We start from the raw sequence: 21,606 nt of genomic DNA on the forward strand, positions 1-21,606 counted from the left end.
ATTTTTCGACCATAGAATGCTTTTGTAAGGTTGTGTCCAAGGGATCAGTCGATTGACACTTAGGGGTAGTCGACTGATACCAGCTTGAAAGTGTTTTCAGCGCTATTCTTAACTGTATCAACTCGTTTAAATGTATGAGATCCATGGGGGATAAATATATGAGTTTAGGATCAGTTTGGATGATCAATTTTCAACAATTGGAATATTGTTGGAGAGCTTTTTGAATGTTAGGTAAAGGGGGAGAAGTAAAGTTTAGTTGGGAAAATCTTTAGTGTCTTTGCATATGGAGAGCCTTGTGATAGGTTTTTAAAAATTCCTATGAGAAAATCCAAATTCATTGGGGAGCTTAGGTGTAGGGGAGCATTGTGATAGGTTCTAATGCATGCTTGTATTTTGTTTCGACGGTGTAAGTCCAAGTGTGAAGCCTTGGCAACGTAAGTCCATTCGGCAGTGTAAGTCCAAGCGTGTAGCCTTGACAATGTAAGTCCATTGTCTCTTTTTAGCATGTTTATTTGCTATATGTTTTCTCTAACTTAAACGTATTGTCAAATATAAAAAAGGAGGAGATTGTTGGAGCAATCTCAATGGTCCGTGCTACCATGTGTTTTGGTGTTTGGGCAAAGGGTTTAAGTTAGGATTATCCTCTTTATTTGATATGTGTGTGTGAGTGTGCAGGTTTGTAGGATATATATACGCCTCATCTTGATGGCTTCGGGTCCGGTGAGGGATGGAGCATCCGAAGGACCATGGACAAGGAGGCAAGGACAAGAGCCGAGGGAAGCACACTTCGAGGCATACGTGAAGGATGACATTGGGATGAGCCGCAGGCTTGGATGCATCTGAGGGACGAGAGCTAAAGGAAGTAAGCTTGAAGGCAAGAGGTCAAAGCTGCGAAGAAGAAAAGTCAAGTGAGTCGTGAGGGTCCGAGTGCGAGAGAAATGTACTCGGGAAAGGGAACCCTAGGTTTTGGGTTGTATCAATCAACTGGTATTGGGATTAGTCGATTGGGAAGAGCACAGAGAGCTTCTGTGCCTGAAATGGTTGGGATCAGTCGACTGGTACATGACACTAGTCGACTGGTAGAGAGTCATTGGGTTGACACCAGTCGACTGGTGCAAGGACCAGTCGACTAGTTACAGTAAAACACTAGGGTTGCTTTCTTCCAAACTCTATAAGAAGGAGTTTGGGATGGTTGGCCAAGATAATGAAATTAGACTTGGTTAAAGCCTAATTAGTAGTCACTAAGTGCTCAAGGTTCTCTTGTGTCTAAGTGTTCTTGGTTGGTGTTGTGGTGAAGTTTCTCCACCCACATGGAGTTGCTTGAGTAGCCAGAGTTTGTCGGAGGCTAATCCATGGAAGGATCGGGATCGCCCACCTCAAGGACAACCATAGAGTAGGAGTCCTAATCTCCAAACCATGTTACATCGACGTGTATTGGCTTGCATGTTCTTTTTTTTTTGTTTTTAGCTTTCGTATTCATATTAGTATTTGTATTTCCACTTGCGCAATAACGAATACGTAGCAAACGATCAATTGAGGTCAACGTCTATTTAATCCCCTCTTTTAGGCGGCCACTGATCCTCTAACAGTAACTGCCAAGTCAACAACTATCTATGCATTATAAATAGAGGAATGTATGAGTAATCTGTTAAAAGTCCACTTTGTAATCTTTTATTGTGAATACAAAAGGTTGAGAGTTTTTCTTGTATATTGGGTATTCTTGCTTATGGCTGATTTTATGCCCTTATCTTGTGTATTATCTTGCACTTTGGTAGTGTGTTTGTAGGTTGAATTAAGCATTGGATTTGATGATCGTGTAAGAAATTTCGATGGTAGAAATTATTCATATGACAACTACCAACATTATAAAAAATGAGGAAGGTAAAATATTTAGAAGAAAGAGTTATGATTATTATGAAAGATTAATATGTGATAAAAAATAATAATTATAAAATCATCCCTATACTAATTTAATAAAATAAGTGAAAAGAGATGAGAGAATTAAGTTATCTATGATTTAATATCATTTTTTTAAATAATTATATTTTTAGAAAATGTAATTTCAAAGAATTCTATACTATTGTTTTTTTTTTGTCAATCAATCATTTTCTTTTCTGATTAAATTATGTGTTAAAATTGGAATAACATTATATGAATTCTTAACAAAGGCAACAATTGAGTATAGAAATAAAATATATATTAAGTATAGAAAATATTAGTAAATTTGACTACAATTTTGTATAAAAAACTTAAAAATTAATTGCGATGAGAAAAATATATTTCTGGCTGATATTAATTAATTAAAAAAAGAGGGACTTTTTCGTTAAGGAATTGGGCGTTGAACCGGCATTCTCCAATTCTCACACGGCTATTTCATGGTCGTGCGAACAAGTCGGTTTTGGCGTGAGCCGTACGCAATCATTGACCCAGTCTCCATGCTCTGATAAATTAAAATCCGCCACGTGTTAGACGCCCATAAACTATTCGCAAGGGCAAGCGCTGGCTATATAATATCCACACGCAGCTTACCGATTTAGGGTTTCTTGCGATCTGGATCTGGCCCTCAACCTGCCCTTCCTTGATCTGCAAATCGCAGGTGATCTCGTCGAGTTTGGTTGTCTTTTTCTCCCTCACAGGTGTTCGAGTGTTCTTGTTTTTATGTAGAGATCCTGGTGAAGTCCCTTTTCACGATCCAAGCGGTTCTCTGCGGTGTGGTTCTTCGGTGTTTTGTGGATTAAAGATGGTTATTGCTTCCGATCAGTTTCTTGCGTTTCGTTCTGTTCTTGCTGCCGAGGAAGCACTACAGGCGCGGAAGCAGATCTGCGGCTTGAAGTTCGGATCGACGGGCGTCTTCGATGCACAAACTCCAGTTTCCAGGAAAATAAACGTTGTTGGCCTGAATGATTAAGTTCTTGCTCAGAACTTATCAGTTGTGAAGGAGTGGGTGCCTCTTGGGGATCATAACAAGACGGATGGGCTGGGTTCTTGATGATAGATTGGGAAGGTAATATGCATTTGAACATGTTGCATCGACCTTTGCCATGTTGGGTGCGCTCGCATGGCAGGTCACCCCTGCTTAATAAAAAGTAATATTTTTTGGGTGCTGGCGGGGAGATCGCACGGGGCATTTGATTTTATTCCCCGGGTTCTCCATCGCCTCTGTGTGTGTGTGTGTCTGCCTCTATCTCTTTGAATTTCATGTTCCCTATCGTCCCATCTCGCTATCAGTTAAATGCGGTTTCATGGCGATATCAGCAATATCCCAATTCAACTGCTGCATATTCAATTGTCCATCGCCTACGCATCCATTCCAAGTGGTGAAATCATGGGGTCCCCATCAATTTGAACCATCTTTCTGAAATGATAAGGTACAATTCTTATAAAGACTCAGTAGCTCAGTTTGGTATTTGCTTAACATGATTAGTGGATTAATTCTTTAGTGATATGAGACAGACGTATACATGTTAATTTCACCGCAATCTGACTGAAGAGGAGCAAGTTTTTTTGATAAAAAGCAACGTGAGTGAAAGAAAAATAGAATTCTATGAATCTTTATTCGTTTTAGGGTGCATTGTATAGAATGGAGTGCAATGGTTCATTTCCTCTGATTTATTCATTATTCAACTACATTCAAGTATATCACAATGTCAAGTTATCATTTCAAAACTAAATGTAGATAAATTATATGAGTGACTTGGACTGATTTTACCATCGATATTGGGTCAATCCTATCTAGTAAGACAATCTGGCTGGCTAATTCAATTGAGTGAGCTTGATGGTCAGTTCCTTGGACTCGACATGTTGGTTGGTTTGATCTGACGGATCAACCAAGCTTGGCATGCCAGAAAGACAAGTAACTCTGGCACATTGAACTTATCAAAACCAAGTAATATTGACTATGCATGATTAAAAGGAAATAATGAATATAAATTGATTATTCCTCTTAATTTCATTTCGTTCCTTTAGTTTTATTCTAATTATATTTCATTCGATTATACTCTATTAAATTTACTCATTACTTGGGTACATTCATTAAAATGTTGGTTCATTATTTTGCAGACTGATTCATTTAAGAACTAAAGATGATCAAATTTGCATAATTTTTTTTGTCGAACTTACAAATCACTGGTATCGTTAGATGTGGTTCCTCTTCGTAATCCACGGTGTGTGACTTAACCATTGTAAATAGATTCTCAAATACAGTAAATTGCAAGGTTTTTATGTTCGCTAATACTTGATAGCAAATGGTACCTTACATCAAATTATTATAACTAGTTTGAAATGTTTTAATATGGATCAATGTCTTAAGAAGTAATTTTTCAAATGACAATCAATTTCTTGTTTCTTAAAAAGTAATTTTTGTAGTTAATATCCCTCCATTAGTTCCATATCATCATATACAGTTGGTAAAACTTAACCAAAGCTAAATATGTTGAAACAATTCCATTGAAGGGTTCAAATATATTTGCAAGTTCATGATCGATGTTGAGATTGCTTAAACTTTTACTGTCATCTCTGCTGTTTATTTCTACATTTTTCTGTGGGCTGTTTCCCATTTAATCTTATATAACAGTTGTAAAGTCGGGTCTGATTTGGTGACGGGTTTGTTGGGAAAAAAGTGTAATCATGATTGGGGTAATTGTTAATGTAAAATCATGTAGTAGAAAAGGCACTTATGCTCTACTAATTACATGCATTACAAGAGGCTTGGGAGTTCCTGACGACCGGGGTAAAGATTTTGCAGCTGAAGCTCTCTAGAAGTTTGTCAATTGTATTCAATGTTACAGATATTGCTGCCAAAGATTGTCTGCAGTTCTGTCAATTCTGTTTGAGATTGAAGATTTTGCTGCTTTCTAAAGCTGTCAATTGAACTCGAGGCGCATGTAAAATAACTGGAAAAGACTTGGAAGTCATCTCACCTTTAATTTTGGTGGAATTCAATTCGCGGTACAAGATTCTGACTACTTTTGTAGAGATTTAATACATTTGAAAGTTTTTCTCATGTATATATCTCATTTTGGCTGGATTTCTTGCTCTAACTAACTATGGGTATATTTCCTTGTAGCTTTGGATTTGTTGGTACCTGAAGCTTACAATTTCGTTGCCACATCTCACCGAAATTGAGATGCATTCATGGAGCAAAAATTGGGGCGTATTATGACTATTGTTTTTGAGCACTCTTATTAGATGTCAAGTTCTGAAGACTCCTGTAAGAACAAATTTGAATTTGTAAGCCTGTTTTTGGACTTAAGTTCTAGATTCCTATTTGGTAATAGTCAAATTCATCAAACACTTATAATTGTTTGTGATTGCAACTTTAACTATATCATTAGCCGATGACTTCGACAACCATTTTGAATTGCTGATTATGCACCCTATTTGGTCGTTTTATTTGAGGGAGTAGTAACATTTGATTTATTGATTTGGACGATTTATTTTATTTGCTGTGAAAAATAATTTTTTAATTGCTAAATTTTATACTATTTTCAATTAATTACTGCAAATCTATTTTTAAAAAGAATTGGTTGAACCTTGTACACCATCTGTGGCTCTGCCTAGATATATATATTTCGTTTCGTCTTTCAGATTTTAACTGTTCTGCGGAAAGTGTTTTTTAAACTGCTTAAACTTGCACATCAGTATCTGTGGCTCTGAATTGCAAGGTAACAGAAACACTGAGTCTATATTTTCTTCCTGTCAATTATAGAAGAAATTTGTCTAAGAATGGTTGTTTTCCATATGACACACCACCGTTTTGCACTGGATCTTTAGCTCAAAATGGTAGAGCGCTCGGTCATCCATTGTCCTGAAATGGCTTGAGAGGTTGGTGGTTCAAATCCACCAAGATTCGTGTTCGTGGATTTGTTTTTTATTATTATTATTTTATTATTTTTTTAACATTTAGTCATATTCAATTGAACTGGCTGAAAGTGAAAGGAGGACCAGTAAAGATTAATGATTTGAGAAAAAAGTGGATACGTTCGTTCCTAGTATCTTCGTCAATCCGTTTTAAGATCAACATGGAGGAGATAAATCACGGACGGTTACTAGTCTTTAGAATAATAACTAATATATAAGGGAGGTATTATTCGAACTCTATACCTCATTATGACAACACCTCATATGCTAGCCACTAAATCCATCTGATGGAAGATTTTTTTTTTCTTAATTTTGTCAAGATTTGAGCTCTTATGATAATAATTATTGTTCAGCATTAGCCAACTAAACTTACCTTATCTCAGGAGCATGATTCGAGCGTTTAGTTGTGCCATTGGAATGGCCAGTCAGTTGGAAATTATACTTCAGGCATAAGTAATTAGGTCATATTAATAAATGTATTTATTGCTTTCAATGAGGTCCCATGGTCTAGTGGTTAGGACATTGGACTCTGAATCCAGTAACCCGAGTTCAAGTCTCGGTGGGACCTTTTTTTTTTTGAAGTTCAAGGAGCCTATTCATTTTATTTGGTCTCTTCCTTGTTTTTTTTTTGAGGAAAATAAACCCCAATTTTCGCACTTCGCCACCCGAAAACCCTATCAGCCATGCCGGAGGCCGACGCCATTCCCCAACCTTACGCACTGCACCGCACCCTCAACGGTCACGAGCACGCCGTCTCGTCTGTCAAGTTCTCCCCCGACGGCACCCTCCTTGCGTCAGCCTCCGCCGACAAGATTCTCCGCGTGTGGTCCACCTCCGATTTCTCCCTCCGCGCCGAGCTCTCCGGACACGAAGAGGGAATCTCGGATCTCTCCTTCTCCGCCGACGCTCGCCAACTTTGTTCCTCCTCCGACGACTTCACTGTCCGCATCTGGGACCTGGAGACTGCCACCGCCGTCAAGACCCTCTCCGGCCATACCGACTACGCCTTCTGCTGCTCCTTCAATCCGCAGTCGGACTTGATCGCATCAGGCTCCTTCGACGAGACCGTCCGGGTGTGGGAGGTCAGGTCCGGCAAGTGCCTCCGAGTTCTCCCCGCCCACTCTGATGCCGTGACTGCTGTCGACTTCAACCGCGACGGAGGCCTTATTATATCGGGTAGCTATGATGGGATGTGCCGGATTTGGGACTCGGCGAATGGGCATTGCATCACTACGCTTGTTGAGGATAAGAGTCCGCCCGTTTCGTTTGCCAAATTTTCCCCAAATGGCAAATTTGTGCTCGCCGCTACCCTTGATAGTACACTGGTATGTATACACAAACTGCTCAAATGGCTAATCCTTCCTGTTTAAAACTCGGAGATATACGAAAGATATTGGTTTCTGTATCTACGTTATTTGTAACCAGAGAAGCTTTTGCTAAAATGGATTTTTGATTAGTCTCAGTTAGTGCTGGACCTCAAAGTGAACTCTGGTGCAATTGACGCATTCCAGATCCTTTCTTTGGCTCTAGTTATGTGTATTTTTGATCAGCATATTTGTTTTTTGTTTTGGCTTGTAATCTTGCTGGAGGTCAAATTGGATCATTTTCAAGCTTGTTTATCACAAAGCTTATCAGCCTAGATACCTGCTTGGTCTTGCAATGATTTTTGAATAACTTGATCCAGCAAATCAAATAGAATGTAGTTGTGAGCTTATTAAAATTATTATGATTAATTTAAAACAGCTCCATTTGTAAATCTTGTTTGACCACAGACCAATTGGGTTGTGTTTTTTGAGTATATGCATCTCATCTCAACCTATTTTTTTTTTTTTACCTTTCTTAATGATCTTTTAGAGTTAATTAAATCGTGTTTTTTTTTATTGTAGCTTTTCTAGTAGTTGTGTACATCCATCATACGTCTTGCAATATATATGTGAAGATGGAGTAATTAGAAAATAGTTGATCTATGTATTGCTGATGTACATGAAATGCGACAGTTTGGAGATAATACACCTGTTACTATATAAATATAGATTATCTTTAATCTTAAGAACATAAAGACCATGTTTCTATACATTGTTCAAATACTACTGATGGGATCTTTTACATGGAAATTCTTCATTAGTTGGTTACAAATGAGCCTCGCAAACTAGCCCATTTTGAGTGTGTTCATTTTTTATTTGTTTATTAATCGTAGTGCAAAAAGGTTTCCAAGATTGTAGGCCAATCAAACCTAATATGAGCTCTCATCGAGCCTTGTACCTTGCTCGTTAATGTTTTGTTCAGTAAGAACCATATACAAGGATCCATTATAGTATGAAAGAAGGGAAGGGGAGGTAAGTTGAGAAAAAGAAAATGGAAGAGTATTATGGAGAGGAAGCATGATATTATCCCACTCAACAACATGAACTTCTCCTTGTATTTCTGTTGGTTTTTTGAAATGCTTCATTCAGGTTGATATGTTGTACATATATATCAATTTTTTTTTTTTGCAAACCTTGGATTCCAGCATCAAGGTACTTTTGGCACATTAGTGTATCGAAATAATGTTGCAATATTTGATCATTTTTCCATCATCCTCTTGTTCTCAAATTGGTCCATTCATTGACTCTAAATATGACAATATTGTAAAAGAATTGGATTACATACTCCCCAATTTTGGACTAAAAGATTTTTTGTTTTTTGTAGCTCAAAATTCTTCATCCTTGTTTAATTTTGTGATTATAATTATTAGCATGGGATCTAGTTCCAACTTGACCTAAAGGACTTGAGGTTGGCTAACTGGTATAGTTTGAATTCATCATGACAAACTCAAATGGTTAAAGAAAATTTAACATGGATTGGACTTGGCAAAATTTACAACCTATCTCTATAGAAATCTACTAGGCTCTTGTTTTAGCTCCGACCTTTGGTTGTGGAAGAAGATCATGAACATCATAAAATAGAAACTAGTGCTTACTATGTTTATATTAATAGCACTTTTTCTAGTGTCAATATAGTGCCTCATTTCTGATTATATCATTATTGGGGTTTTAATAAATGCAGTAAGCCATCAGATGTATCAATATTATGTTCTATTTCTGATTTTATTGCCAACATGTTTTAGAAAGCACCCACCTAGGAAATATCAGATCGAGTTATTGAAGTTTGAACAAATTTTGGTTGAAAAGAAAATGACCCTTTTCTTCATTTCTCTTCTTTAGAATGAGGACTTCTATTAAATGATTTTCTCCTCCTAGAGAGAACTTTCTTATGATTGTGTAACACTAAACTGTTTTGGATGTGGTAATATGGAACTTATAAGTGTTAATCACTCGTTTTGCAAGAAATTGACGCTTTAGATATTAATTATATGCATATTAATTTTAAATAAACCTATTTCTACATTGTTATATTATGTTCTTTTACTTTTATGAGTAAATTATATATGTGGGGAATTGTGAATATACTTTTATTTCAAATATATGCTAGTCATTTTATCAATATAAATATATTTATATTATTAAATATGTATCATGTTTTGCCTCTTGTATATTGCATTTGTGCTATACAGAGGCTTGACTGCAAAAGGTCTACATATGCTGTTGAATCCTTGATCATTATGCTAAAGGCTTGAACCAATAGGTTGAATAGCTGCTCTCCTTGACGGATTTGGGAAGGAACTTGTAGATGAATTGAAAAAACCAAAAATCTCCTATTTGGTTCATTTGACCTAGTTTAGATTGAACCAAATTGGCTTGAAGTCCTATACTACCCTATTTGGTGGTTTGAACTATTTAGTTATTAAACTACGTGTATGTTATGTACTCATCTATTCTACAATGTCGATTGATAGTGATTGTTATATTTCAAATATTTTGCATTAGGATATAAATCAGTAAATCTAAAGTAAAAGCCATTAATATGTTTCTTGCCTTCATTTTTGATCTGTGGTTATTGCATGCCTTTCACTCAACAGTGTAATCTCTTGATGGTTGAACTGATTCGTGTAATATATGGTTATTGTTGCAAAGCTTTCTAATTCGTGCTTTTTTTTTCTATTCTGATTTCAGAATTCAGATTAAATATTATATTTTTTCCATAGAAGGCCTGAAATCATGCCCAACCTTTTTTGAATCCATCTTCAATGCAGAAACTTTGGAACTTCTCCACGGGTAAGATCTTGAAGACATATACTGGACACGTTAACTCAAACTTCTGCATTCCATCTACATTTTCAATCACAAATGGCAAGTACATTGTCAGTGGTTCCGAAGACAATATCGTCTACCTGTGGGATCTCCAAACAAGAAAAGTAGTGCAGAAACTCGAAGGTCATACTGATATTGTTATAGCCGTGACATGCCACCCCTCTGAAAACATGATTGCTTCGGGTGCGCTCGATAAGGATAAGACAGTTAAGATATGGGTTCAGAACTAAATTACCTGGTAACAACCTACTACTAATATGTGACTCATCAATCCAATCCGGTAATCTTCATTGTTGAAGAGGTAGAATTCATGCATTTACTTGGTTCATATTTGAAACATCTGTACCCGTTAGACAATGTATGGATCTTCTTGAGTCATGATACCTTCCGCAAGCTCTTCAATTTATAGATTGCAATCATAGGAACGGCTTACTTTTCAGTTTTGTGCTTTTATCTCTTTTGGTCTTTTTGTTTTTTCAGCAATACATTGGCCTTTTCTCATATGACCTGATTCAAAGTTTCGCGATACATGGTTTTTCGGCACAATGATGTTTCTCTTACTCATGCTTATCATCTTTGTGCTTAAAGAGCATCCATATCAGTTTCTTAGAGTAGCTAATATAAATATTTTTTTTTACATAAATTTTATATTTAGAAAAATTGATATAGATGCTTTAATTAGTGTGATTGAATAATAATGAACATGGCCGAGACTTTAGTTGTTAGATGATAAGCATGCTACACCATTGGAACTCAGTTCTATGGATAAATTAGTGTCAAAATCTGAAATTCATCTTTTATTTGTATATTTATTAAAAGTGATGACCTTTTGTTGATTAGCATGTAACCCTTCTTCTAGTGATTGATTGAAAATTGAATATCATTGAGATTATTTATTTTTGTCAATTAGAGATTAAAAATCATCTTAATTGTGATTGAAAGGTATACAAATGTTTACTTTCAAGAAAGTTTACCTCAAATTTTAGCAAAATGAATTGCTCTTTTTTATTAGCGTGAGAATTTTTATCATATAATAATGACTTAATTTGATTTTTCTATGTATAACATATGGAAATTATCAAATATAAATTGATAATCTACATTAGAGCTCAAACTGGAGATGATCTGTTCACCAAGAAGCAGCAGCCCCTTCGATATCTCCGGCGATCATCCGATGATCGCTTGCTTGCCGGTCTCTTCTTCCATCTTTACTAGTTGCAGAAGCTTAGGAATCCCATGTATTCATGGTGCTTGATCATAGAAATGGATTTCTCTGTGCCAACAACTCCTGGAACATTACAAGAACAAAGAACACAATGAGTTAGTGATTATGATCTAAAGTAACTGCAACTCTAATGGTGGTAGAGAGATCATACCCATGGTCAGAGCACTGGCGAAGATGACCGAGGAGAGGATGAAGACGATTATCGACGAACTGGCCCCAGAATCCAGCCAAGACAGACGGTGATGAGGTAGAGAGCTGCGTGGAACAGGAAGTATGAATGTTTCGATGCGGACAGGCATTCGAGCAATTACTGATGTTCTTACCGTAAGGGATGGGGAATTTCTTCAGGAAGTAGAACTCCATCACTGACAAGGACGACGAGAACACCATCACCAATGTTGCTGTGGCACTGACCACCTGGAATTTAGAAATATTGTAAAAGATTAGGTTTTGGAGGGATTTTTGGGGAGTTTTTTGTTGATTTATTTTGATAGATCGGCACTTGTGAGAGCTTCATCAAGCAGGGAGGAGGAACAATAGCACTTACAATTGTGGTTTTCTCCGGCTGAGGAAGAATAGGCTCGTATTTGGCGCCGACATCAACATCCCTGTTGAAGAAGAACTTACGTGATTATAAATCGATCTCTATAAATTGGATAAATGTTTGTTTTAGCGTATTACCATGTTTTTGATTCATCCCAATCTGCAGTGGCCATGTCGATAAACAGAGTGTAGAACGGAGGAAGAATCTAACTCATGAGAGAAACATAAAAAACTGAACCTTGAGGAGAGTTTCCTGCTTCCACATCTGAACGCCACGGAACATTGATCTTGAAGAAGTGCCTATGAAGAGGATGATGATGATGAGGGTGATGAGCCAGTAGGGGAAGACGACGCACTATTAACCAATATCACGTCCACAAAAAGAAAATACATGATCATGTAATGACAGTAGGATCAACAACATAAATTGAGTCTATAGGGCCAACTAGATCAATCAAAAATCAACTTTCAAATGCTTAATAGTATTCATCCCACATGCCATGACCTGAGTTTAAGTAAAAGACAACAAAATCTAGCAAAGACGCATGCAACAACTAAACAATTCAGATCATCTCAATGGATGGTGTAAGAGGAAAACCTTGTCTTACAGAAGAGTTTGCTTGTTAGCAGATTTGTCTAGCCATCTATCTGATTTCACTTCTTTGATAAGCTTCAACTATCTCTGGAGCTTCGTCTCGATACTTGGTCACAAAATTCATTTGGAACTTGTTGCTCGAAATCAGAAAATGTTTCCCTGTGAAGCCAGTCTTGATTAATCCCTTGTGCATGAGAATGCTCAGGACGGCATACCTGGGCATCATCCTCTTCTCCAGGCTCATCGAAAGAAGACTCGGATTCTTCACTGTGTTCTCCGGTGTCCATCCCAGCTTCTCTTCCACAAACTTGGCAGTCTTCCTTATCTTCTCAATCGATGCCAGCACAATGTGAGGATGCTTTGCGAAGGCCTCCAAGATGTGATTTTGCGACCACCCCAATGCCCTCAAGTTCTCCACTTTCTCCTCCCTCTTCTTCTTGGGCAATCCAGCAAGCGCCCCGAGGGCATGGGCGAAAATGGGTTTCTTCTGACAGATACCCATCTTCTTTATCTCGTCAAAGGCATCATTGAATCGAGCTGCATCTGTCAGCAAAGCGTAGCTGTAGCGGGTAAAAAGCACCAAGATTACCTCATCGGGCACGCCGTATGCACGCAGAGCATCGACCTTGGGAAGAACGACAGTTCTGGTGTCGAAGGTGATCAACCAAGGCGTATGCTTTAGGGCACCCACGAGGTTCGCATTCGTTTTCAAAATCGATTTGAGGAGTTCGGCGTTGGGGAGCAATCGGTTCTCTACACTGCACGTGAGGAGAAGCCAGGGGCTCGCTGACAGGATCTCCTGGAGGGCGGTTCCGACGAGGCTGATCCCGCAATAGAACTCCAGCTTGGGCTTCAAGGTCTTCTCGACGTCCATCGAGAGGACACGAGGAAGGCGGTCGACGAGGCGGACTAGATGGGCGTCGTCGAAGCCGTAGTCCTTGAGGAGGGCTAGCACCGAGACCGCTTGGCCAAGGCCGTCGAGCTTGACTTTCTTGGAGATGGAGAGGGCGGCATGGTCGGAGATCTCGCACGATCTCGTGAGCAAGGAGGCGGTCAGGGATGAGGGATCAACGGCGCCGACGGAGGAGACAGAAGAGGGTTTCACAAAACCCAGAAGGTGTGGACGAGAGGCGGCGGCAGCGGTCCGACGATGGCCGAGACTGGAGGCCACCTGAAGTTGACGGTGGACGGCGGCGCAGAGACGTCGAATCATCGCTGAGTTCGCTCAGTCGAACAAACCGTTTGAGGTTAACGACGGCCGTAGATCTTTAGCCTGTTTGGATGGGGGTGAGAAGGTGGGGAGAGGTAAGGGTAAATAAGGGAAAGGGAAATTAAAGGGCCAAGAAGTAAAGTATTTATGTTTTTATTGTTAGGGAGGGAGGGTTCATTGACAATTTATTAAAAGGTACATTTAAATTTATAAATTGATCAAAAGACACACTATATTTTGATATTTATCAAATAGTGTATTCAATTTTCTATTCTTCCCATTCTATCCCTCAATTATTTGTCTCTTCTTTTTTCTCTTTCTCATGCATGCAATATCTTTTCTCTTTTCTCTCTTTACTTTCCTCCTCTCTCTTCTCTTTCCTCTCTCTTAAGGATACATGCATGCATATAAGCAAAATATGGATTTGATATAATTCCATATCAGATTCAACATGAGCCTGATATAAAATCACATTAGGTCCAACGTGGTTAGGATTTAACGTATTTCTTTTAATAATAATTTAACTCCTCTGGAGAAGTCAAAATATGCGAGGAACGACACCATTGGACTTCTTGTAGCTTGAGAAATCCACAGAATCTGAAATAAGTCCAATCTGAAGTCTCTATGTCCATTAGTAGATTTTAACCATTTCGGTCAAAATCCACTGATGGACCTACAAATCTCATATTGAACTCATTTCAGGTCGTGGATTTTTGAGGCTGCAAGGCATGCAACGATGTCGTCCATTGCATATTTCGACTACTCCAGAGGTGTTAAAATATTGTCGAAAGAATAAGCTAAAATAATCCGTGGGTCTTATATGAACCATGTGCCTGATATACTTCATATCAGGTCCACGTTGGGCTTGATATGGTTCCGTGTTAGGCCTACGTTGGGTCTGATATTATTCTATATCAGGCCCATTTTGGGCCTGATTTATCTCATGGTAGAGGTTGTCTTTTAGATAATTCTTATTTTCTTTTGAGTTTGGTTGACATTGTTATACCATATTTTGTCAACTTTAGTGAATATGATGTAACAGAGGTTTAATGGGGAGTAACAAAATAAGCGAGAGAGTCAGAAGGACAAGAAACAAGATCAGAGCATGCTCACTGTGTCCTTCTACAAATTGTTCTCCCTCGTAGACTCCACAAATTACGTCTTGATGTTGTTGGGTTCGCTTGGTGCTGTAGGGAATGGAGTTTCTCTACCACATATGATGGCACTCTTCGTTGATCCTGTCCTTTGGAGGAGCTTCAAACGGACATGATGTGCTTCATTAAGTCTCCAAGGTATGTGCATTACGATCACATTTTTAGTATTCTATTGCACGGCTGGTTCCTCAAAAATACTTAATAGTTAAAGAATGAAGTTTGTTGGAAAATGAATGATCCATAGCCATGGATCTGATTGTATACAGGTAGCACTAGAATTTTTCTACCTAGCAATTGGAGTAGGCATTACATCGTTCCTTGGTACGAATATTTACTTGACTCCTCATTAAACCTCTGTTACATTATATCCACTAAAGTTGACAAAATATGGTATAACAATCTCGACCAAACTAAAAAAAAAAAAGAATTATTAAAAGACAATCTCCACCATGAGATAAATCAGACCCACACTTCATATCCGGACCACATTGGATTGTTTTAGCTGATTTTTTCTATAATATTTTAATACTTTTGGGCAAGACAAAATATGTAATGGACGACACCGTTGAACTCCTTGTAGTTTCAAAAATCCACAGGACTTAAAATTGATCCAATATGAGGTTTCTAGGTCTATCAGTGGATTTTGATCGAAACTCATTAATAGACCTAGAGATCTCAGATTGCATCTATTTCAATTCCTATAGATTTATGAGGTTGTAAGAAGTTTAAATATGCTATTCATTATTTATTTTGACTTTTCGAAGGTGTTAAAATATAATAAGGAAGAATCGACAAAAATCTCCACGTTGTATTAGGCCCAATGTGGAGATTTTTGTTGATTCTTCCTTATTATATTTAACACCTCTGAAAAGATAAAATAAACAATAAATAGCATATTTAGGGGTGTAATGAGTTAAGCCGCTCATGAACTATTCGAAACTCGATTTGATAAAAGTTTGTTTGAGCTCGTTTAATGAGGCTCATTAAGATAAACAAATCATGCTCAAGCTTCACAATATTCGGCTCGTTAGCTAGTGAACATGTTCGTTAAGCTCGTGAATCAACTTTTAAATTAAAAAAAATAATAGCTTTGATATTGAATTTATAGATTTTACACTCTATTTATGAAACATATAAACAAATATATTAAATTTCTTTATTAAAATAAAATTATAAATTTTAATAAGAATATTATAATTTTTTATAAATATATAATCTAATTTTTAATAAATATTTAAATTTATAATTTATATTAATTAAGCTCGTTTAGGCTCAATAAAACTGCAAATAAGTTCGTGAGCCATGAATATATTCGTTAAATAAAACTCGAGCTCGGCTTGATTATAAACGAGTCAAATTCAAACATTCAAGAGTTCAGCTCGGCTCGGCTAGACTAGATTACAACCCTAAGCATATTTAAACTCTTTGCAACCTCATAAATCGACAGGAACTGAAATGAGTGCAATCTGAGGTCTCTAGCTCCATCAGTGGATTTTGGTCAAAATCCACTGATGGACCTACCTCAGATTAGACTCATTTCAAGTCCTATGAATTTCTGAGGCTGTAAGAAATCCAATGGTGCCGTCCATTGCATATTTAAGCTTGTCTGGAGGTGTTAAAATGTTATAGGAAAAATCAGCTAAAACAACCCAATGTGGCTCTAATATGAACCGTGGGCCTGATATGGCTCATATCAGGCCCACGTTGGGTCAACTATGGAACTTGTTGGTGCAATTTACACTAATTATTTAACTCAAGTTTTTATAAATAACAAGTGGATTAAAGTTAGAGTGTTTTGTAGTCTAATTGCTTTATCTAGTGTGCAAGAGTTGACGAGTCTGGAGGACCTGACACCAGACTGAAATCCAGCTAGGTCTCCGAGACCTGATAGCTGGTGCGAAGTCCAGATAGGTCCGCTGGGCCCGATATCTAGTGGGAAGTCCAGTTGGATCCATGGAACCTGACAATCGTCCGAAGTCCAGTTGGGTCCGCGGGACCTGACAACTTACGGAAAGACCTGGTAGGTCAAAGACAAGTCAAGCGACTGTAGTTGGTAAGTAGAGGTAAGCAACTGGATGAGCGATCCAATGAGGACGCGTTTGTTGGAGTGTATACTGAAAGCCTAAGCTTTTGTAAACATTTATGTTAAATAAAGAATCACATTTGGTCAATTTATCTACATTTGTTTGTAGTTGTTCAATTAATTTATATTGTAGATAACATAGTATGTGGTGTCACATATAGAAGATGATGTTATCAGTACCTTATAAATTATAAACAGTAGCTCACGACCAAAATGGAAAGGAACAAACCATTGGGAGGTCGTAGTGTAATTAGGAATTAGTTTATCTTGACTATATAATTACACTAGTACACTTAGAGTGTATTGAGTAGGACCATTTGAGGTCGTTTCTTTTATACTGACTTTATAAAGAAACAAAGACCTCGGTTATTATGGAAGTGTGTGCTCTTAATCCTAATATAATAACAAGCACATATATTTGATATTTATTTCTTTAATTTATCAATGGGTGAGATTTAGTTCGATGAATCAATAAGCCTGATAAGTTGGGAAATGGTATCACTTATAGTGTGTGTTGTTGATTATAGAAGGAAACTGTGTCCTAGAGATAATAGGTTGATAATGTCCTCAAGAGGAGCTCATAAGGATTGTCATGTTAAACCCTGCAGGTGGACTTAGTCCGACATGACGATAAGGTTGAGTGGTACTACTCTTGGACTAAGATATTAATTAAATGAGTTGTCAGTAACTCACTTAATTAGTGGACATTCGATATCTTAAACACAGGGAGACTAACACACTCATAATAAGAAGGAGCCCAAAAAATGTAATTTGGGATTGGTGCGGTAGTTCAATAATAGTTCTCTAGTGGAATGAATTATTATTGATAAAATTAAGTTGTGTGTTCGGGGCGAACACGGGATGCTTAATTTTATCGGGAGACCAAAACCAATTCCTCCTCTCGGTCCCTATCGTAGCCTCTTATTTATAGAGTACTATACCCACCTATACCCACCTTCTATACCCACCAATAGGGGGCCGGCCAAGCTAGCTTGGGAACCAAGTTAGGGCCGGCCTAGGTATAAGATTGGGTGGTCGGCCCTAGGTTGAACCCAAGCTAGTGGGGGCCGTCCAAATTAAATTAAAAAAGAATTTTAATTTTAATTTTTATTATGTGGAAGATATAATTTATTAAAGAGAATTAAAATTAAAATATCTCTCTTGTAAAAGATCTACAAAAGATTAAAGAAAGAGATTAGATCTCTTTCCTTATTTGTAGATTGGTGAGATATTTTATTTTATCTTTAAAAATTATTCACATGTTGTGAAATTAAAATTATAGAAATTTCCTTTTTATCAACCATGAAGAGATTTTGAAGAGAAATTTTATTTTTTAAAATTTCCGGAAACAAATTAGGAAGTTTTAATTGTTGATTGAAACTTGTCCAATTTGTTTTCATTGATGTGGCCGGCCATAAGATTTCAATTGGGGAAATTTTATTTTATTTTTCTCAATTAAATCATGTCAAGGAAATTGAGGAAATTTTATTGTAATTAAATTTCCTAATTTGCCTAGGCCAAGGAATATAAAAGAAGGGGTGAGGGTGCCTTCATGAAACAACCTCTATTATTTTCTCTCCCTCTTTTCCTTGGTGTTGTGGCTGACCATCATCTCTTCTCCTCTTCCTCTTTGTGGTGGCCGAAACTCTCTATTGCTTGGAGCTCTTGTGGAGGCCGGATACTACTTGGAGAAGAAGAAGAAGAAGGAGAGAAAGCTTGCATCTCTTGGAGCTTGGTTGGTGTTTTGTTCTTCATCCTTGGTAAAGCTTCTTTGTGGCCGAACCTAGCTAGGAGGAGAAGAAGGTGGTTGGTGGTTTCTCATCTCGGAAGATCGTTGCCCACACAACGTCCAAGGTTAGAAGAGGAATACGGTAGAAGATCAAGAGGTCTTTCTAAAAGGTATAACTAGTAATTTTTCTTTCCGCATCATACTAGTTATTTTTGGAAAAATACCAAATACAAGAGGCTTATGATTCTAGAATTTTGAATATGTTTTTCGATGTTGTGTTCTTTTATTTTTTTCTTTTCCTTTTGATTTGATTGTTCTTTTCGGTTAACCTAAAGTTATTTTAGGAAATTAAATATTAGCTTTCTATAAAAGGTTTTGTCTAGTCGGTGGTGGTTGCTCCCATATCCAAGAAGGCCATGTGCCTCGCCACGTCAGTACTGGGAACCGATTATGGAAATTAATATTTAATGGAATTAATAACTTAAGGTGATTTGGGTCAAACGTGTTAAGTTCCGCAGGAGACCCAAGTCAAAACCTAAAAGAACGAATAGATTAAGTTTTGGATCAAACGTGTTAAGTTCCGCAGGCGATCCAAAATTTAATTTAAAAGAATACATGGTAGCTAGGAAAAGGTTCAGACCTTTGTACAAATTTTTGTACAGTGGAACCTCTAGGTTTTCCGAGTAGCAACCAACAATTGGTATCAGAGCTAGGATTTTGCCTCTGTGTATTTGGTATTAGTTTAATTATGCACATGTCATACATAATTTAGGCAGGTTAATAGTAGGATGTGCTAACTTTGTGGATGCAGGATCTAACTATTATGACTTTTAGTTATTATGTGTGTGATTGGACCCTTGGACATGTCAAGGGCATTTATATGTGTGTGCATGCATGATTGTATTAAAATACAGCAGGAGCTGTATTTAGTTTTATTAGGATTTTATTTTTGATCTAGATACATGTACATTCCTTTTATGGAATATAGGATCAAAAATGTAAAATTCTATTTATGTCGCGGATCGAATCTTGCAAAGCATGGAACCTTCTAAGGACCAGAGGCGCAGCGGAACTAGGAGCAAGATGGATGCGACAGCTAGACCCAGTGGCGGTGGCCAAATATGGCAGCAGCTTGGGATGACAATACACGGAGGGCAACTAGAGATAAAAGCCATAATAGTTGAAAATTAGATTTTCTATTTATTGCTTTTATATTGTGCTGTGTGTATGTGTTAGTTTACATGCTTAGTAGGCTAGCATAGTTAAAATTCCTCATTTATAAATAACTAAGTGGGAGAGAGATTTTTAAATAAATCCCATGGTTTCCATTACTGGTTTGTAAGTGATGCAAACAAGCTTGCGCGTTGGCTCTGAGTGCCTTCCTCCATAACGGATGAGCTTGTTTGTGGATCACTAGAACAGACTTCCATTTTTGGATGACTATAGGAAGTTAATTAAGAGCGTGTGATCTTCCCCAACGGAAGGGGCATAATCTTATTAATGAACTTAGTGTCAAGTAATGATATACACTTAGACACATCTAATAGTATCCTCCCCATTGGAGTCACTGCTATTATTTGTATGACCAAAAGACACCAACTATTAATTTTATTTGTCAAAATGTTAGGTTGACAAAATAATAAAATTAATGGGATAAAACCCTCCTTTTACAAATGTTGAATTTCTATACGTCCACACTAACGTGGCATACAAAATTCACGGTGTTTTGAGGTGTTGGTTAATTTAAAATAGTATTGTTTGAGGAATCAATATTATTCTAAATTTAGAGTTCTGACCAAAAGTTATTTGTGATTCTTAGGATGACTTTCAACCCACTGTCCATCATACTTCAATAGAATAGACTTACTGGACCAAACTACATAGATTGGAAAGAAAACCTAGACATTGTTCTTACTGCTGAAAGCTATAAATTTGTACTGACTGAGCAGTGCCCTGAAGCACCTACTGGTGAATCTACCCAAGAGGAGATTGAATATCATAGGAAATGGGTAAAAGCAGATGAGATGGCGCGGTGTTACATTTTGGCTTCAATGTCAAATGTATTGCAACATCAGCATCAAGATTTACCAACAGCCTATGATATTATGAACAATCTCAAGGAACTCTTTGGTCATCAGGATAGGGCTTCTAGGCAAGAAGCCATGAGAAAGATAATGACAGCCACCATGCAAGAGGATACTCCTGTGAGGGATCATATCCTAAAGATGATGGCTTATCTGAACGAGATACAGATCCTTGGAGGAGAAATTGATGGGGAAACCCAGATCGATATGATCCTCCAAACACTACCTAGAAGTTTTGAACAATTCCGCCTGAATTACAATATGAACAAAAGGGTATATTCATTGGCGGAACTACTGAAAGCAGCTGAAGGATTATTTCGTCACAATGCTTAAATTCACTATGTCGAAAATGGTTCTACTTCTAAACCGAGGAAAGAAGAAGAAGAAACAAGCTAGTTCAACAAAGAAAGTGAATAAGTCTCAAGTACATGATTTAAAGTCGGAGTGAAGAAGCCAAAGGGCAAGTGCTTCATCTGTAAGCAGGACATTGAAGGCTGGCCGTCCTCGTAGGAACCAAAACAAAGGTATATCTCATGCTCTAGTTGTTGAAACATGTTTAGCGGTGTTATCTACCAGCACCTGGTGTGTAGATACAGGAGCCACTGATCATGTCTGCAATTCCTTGTAGGGGTTCCAGGAAACCCGACGACTATCTGAAGGAGAAATTACCGTCTACATGGGCAATGCTACTAAGGTGACAGCTGTTGCAGTGGGAGACGTCTACTTATCTTTTAGTAGAAATAGGAGTTTGGTTTTAAGAAATTGTCTTTATGTACCCAGTTTTAGAAAGAATTTAATTTCAGTTTCTAAACTGTTTTTAGATGGATATTCAGTTTCTTTCAGTAACGATGTAGTTATTAAAAGAAATAAAGTGATTATCTGTTCTGGTGCATTAGTTGGTAATTTGTATACTTTAAATCCAATTTCTTCCACA

At 37.5% G+C, this 21,606-nt stretch overlaps 2 protein-coding genes, 1 long non-coding RNA gene and 1 other non-coding gene across 8 annotated transcripts; 3 read left to right on the forward strand and 1 right to left on the reverse strand.

The window, feature by feature from the left end:
- Positions 1-2,487: 2,487 nt before the first annotated feature.
- LOC122040579 lies at positions 2,488-5,292 on the forward strand. 3 transcript variants are annotated; one of them, XR_006128650.1, is made up of 3 exons: positions 2,488-2,596; positions 2,665-4,947; positions 5,066-5,292. It is a non-coding gene; the product is annotated as an uncharacterized LOC122040579 (long non-coding RNA). The 3 variants fall into 3 exon arrangements; XR_006128651.1 differs by having other exon boundaries at positions 2,526-3,368; positions 4,060-4,947; XR_006128649.1 differs by having other exon boundaries at positions 2,501-4,947.
- Positions 5,293-6,355: 1,063 nt separating this feature from the next.
- TRNAQ-CUG lies at positions 6,356-6,427 on the forward strand. The gene has a single exon. It is a non-coding gene; the product is annotated as a tRNA-Gln (tRNA).
- A 45-nt stretch (positions 6,428-6,472) lies between these two features.
- LOC122040582 (WD repeat-containing protein 5-like) lies at positions 6,473-11,935 on the forward strand. 2 transcript variants are annotated; one of them, XR_006128652.1, is made up of 3 exons: positions 6,473-7,184; positions 9,992-10,350; positions 11,156-11,935. XR_006128652.1 is itself a non-coding variant. In XM_042599940.1 (2 exons), the coding sequence occupies exons 1-2, from the start codon at positions 6,543-6,545 to the stop codon at positions 10,277-10,279; spliced, it is 930 nt and encodes a 309-aa protein (XP_042455874.1). In that variant the 5' UTR covers positions 6,473-6,542; the 3' UTR covers positions 10,280-10,455. The 2 variants fall into 2 exon arrangements, 1 of the variants encoding a protein (XP_042455874.1); XM_042599940.1 differs by lacking the exon at positions 11,156-11,935 and having other exon boundaries at positions 9,992-10,455.
- On the reverse strand, positions 11,481-13,703 carry LOC122040580 (transcription termination factor MTERF8, chloroplastic-like). 2 transcript variants are annotated; one of them, XM_042599938.1, is made up of 5 exons: positions 12,416-13,703; positions 11,956-12,117; positions 11,822-11,882; positions 11,598-11,691; positions 11,481-11,529 (listed from the first exon to the last, which is right to left on the reverse strand). In XM_042599938.1, the coding sequence occupies exon 1, from the start codon at positions 13,623-13,625 to the stop codon at positions 12,462-12,464; it is 1,164 nt and encodes a 387-aa protein (XP_042455872.1). In that variant the 5' UTR covers positions 13,626-13,703; the 3' UTR covers positions 11,481-11,529; positions 11,598-11,691; positions 11,822-11,882; positions 11,956-12,117; positions 12,416-12,461. The 2 variants fall into 2 exon arrangements, with proteins under 2 accessions (XP_042455872.1, XP_042455873.1); XM_042599939.1 differs by having other exon boundaries at positions 11,956-12,172.
- Positions 13,704-21,606: the final 7,903 nt, after the last annotated feature.

Source organism: Zingiber officinale, chromosome 2A (assembly GCF_018446385.1).
Source record: "Zingiber officinale cultivar Zhangliang chromosome 2A, Zo_v1.1, whole genome shotgun sequence".
Taxonomy (NCBI): domain Eukaryota; kingdom Viridiplantae; phylum Streptophyta; class Magnoliopsida; order Zingiberales; family Zingiberaceae; genus Zingiber; species Zingiber officinale.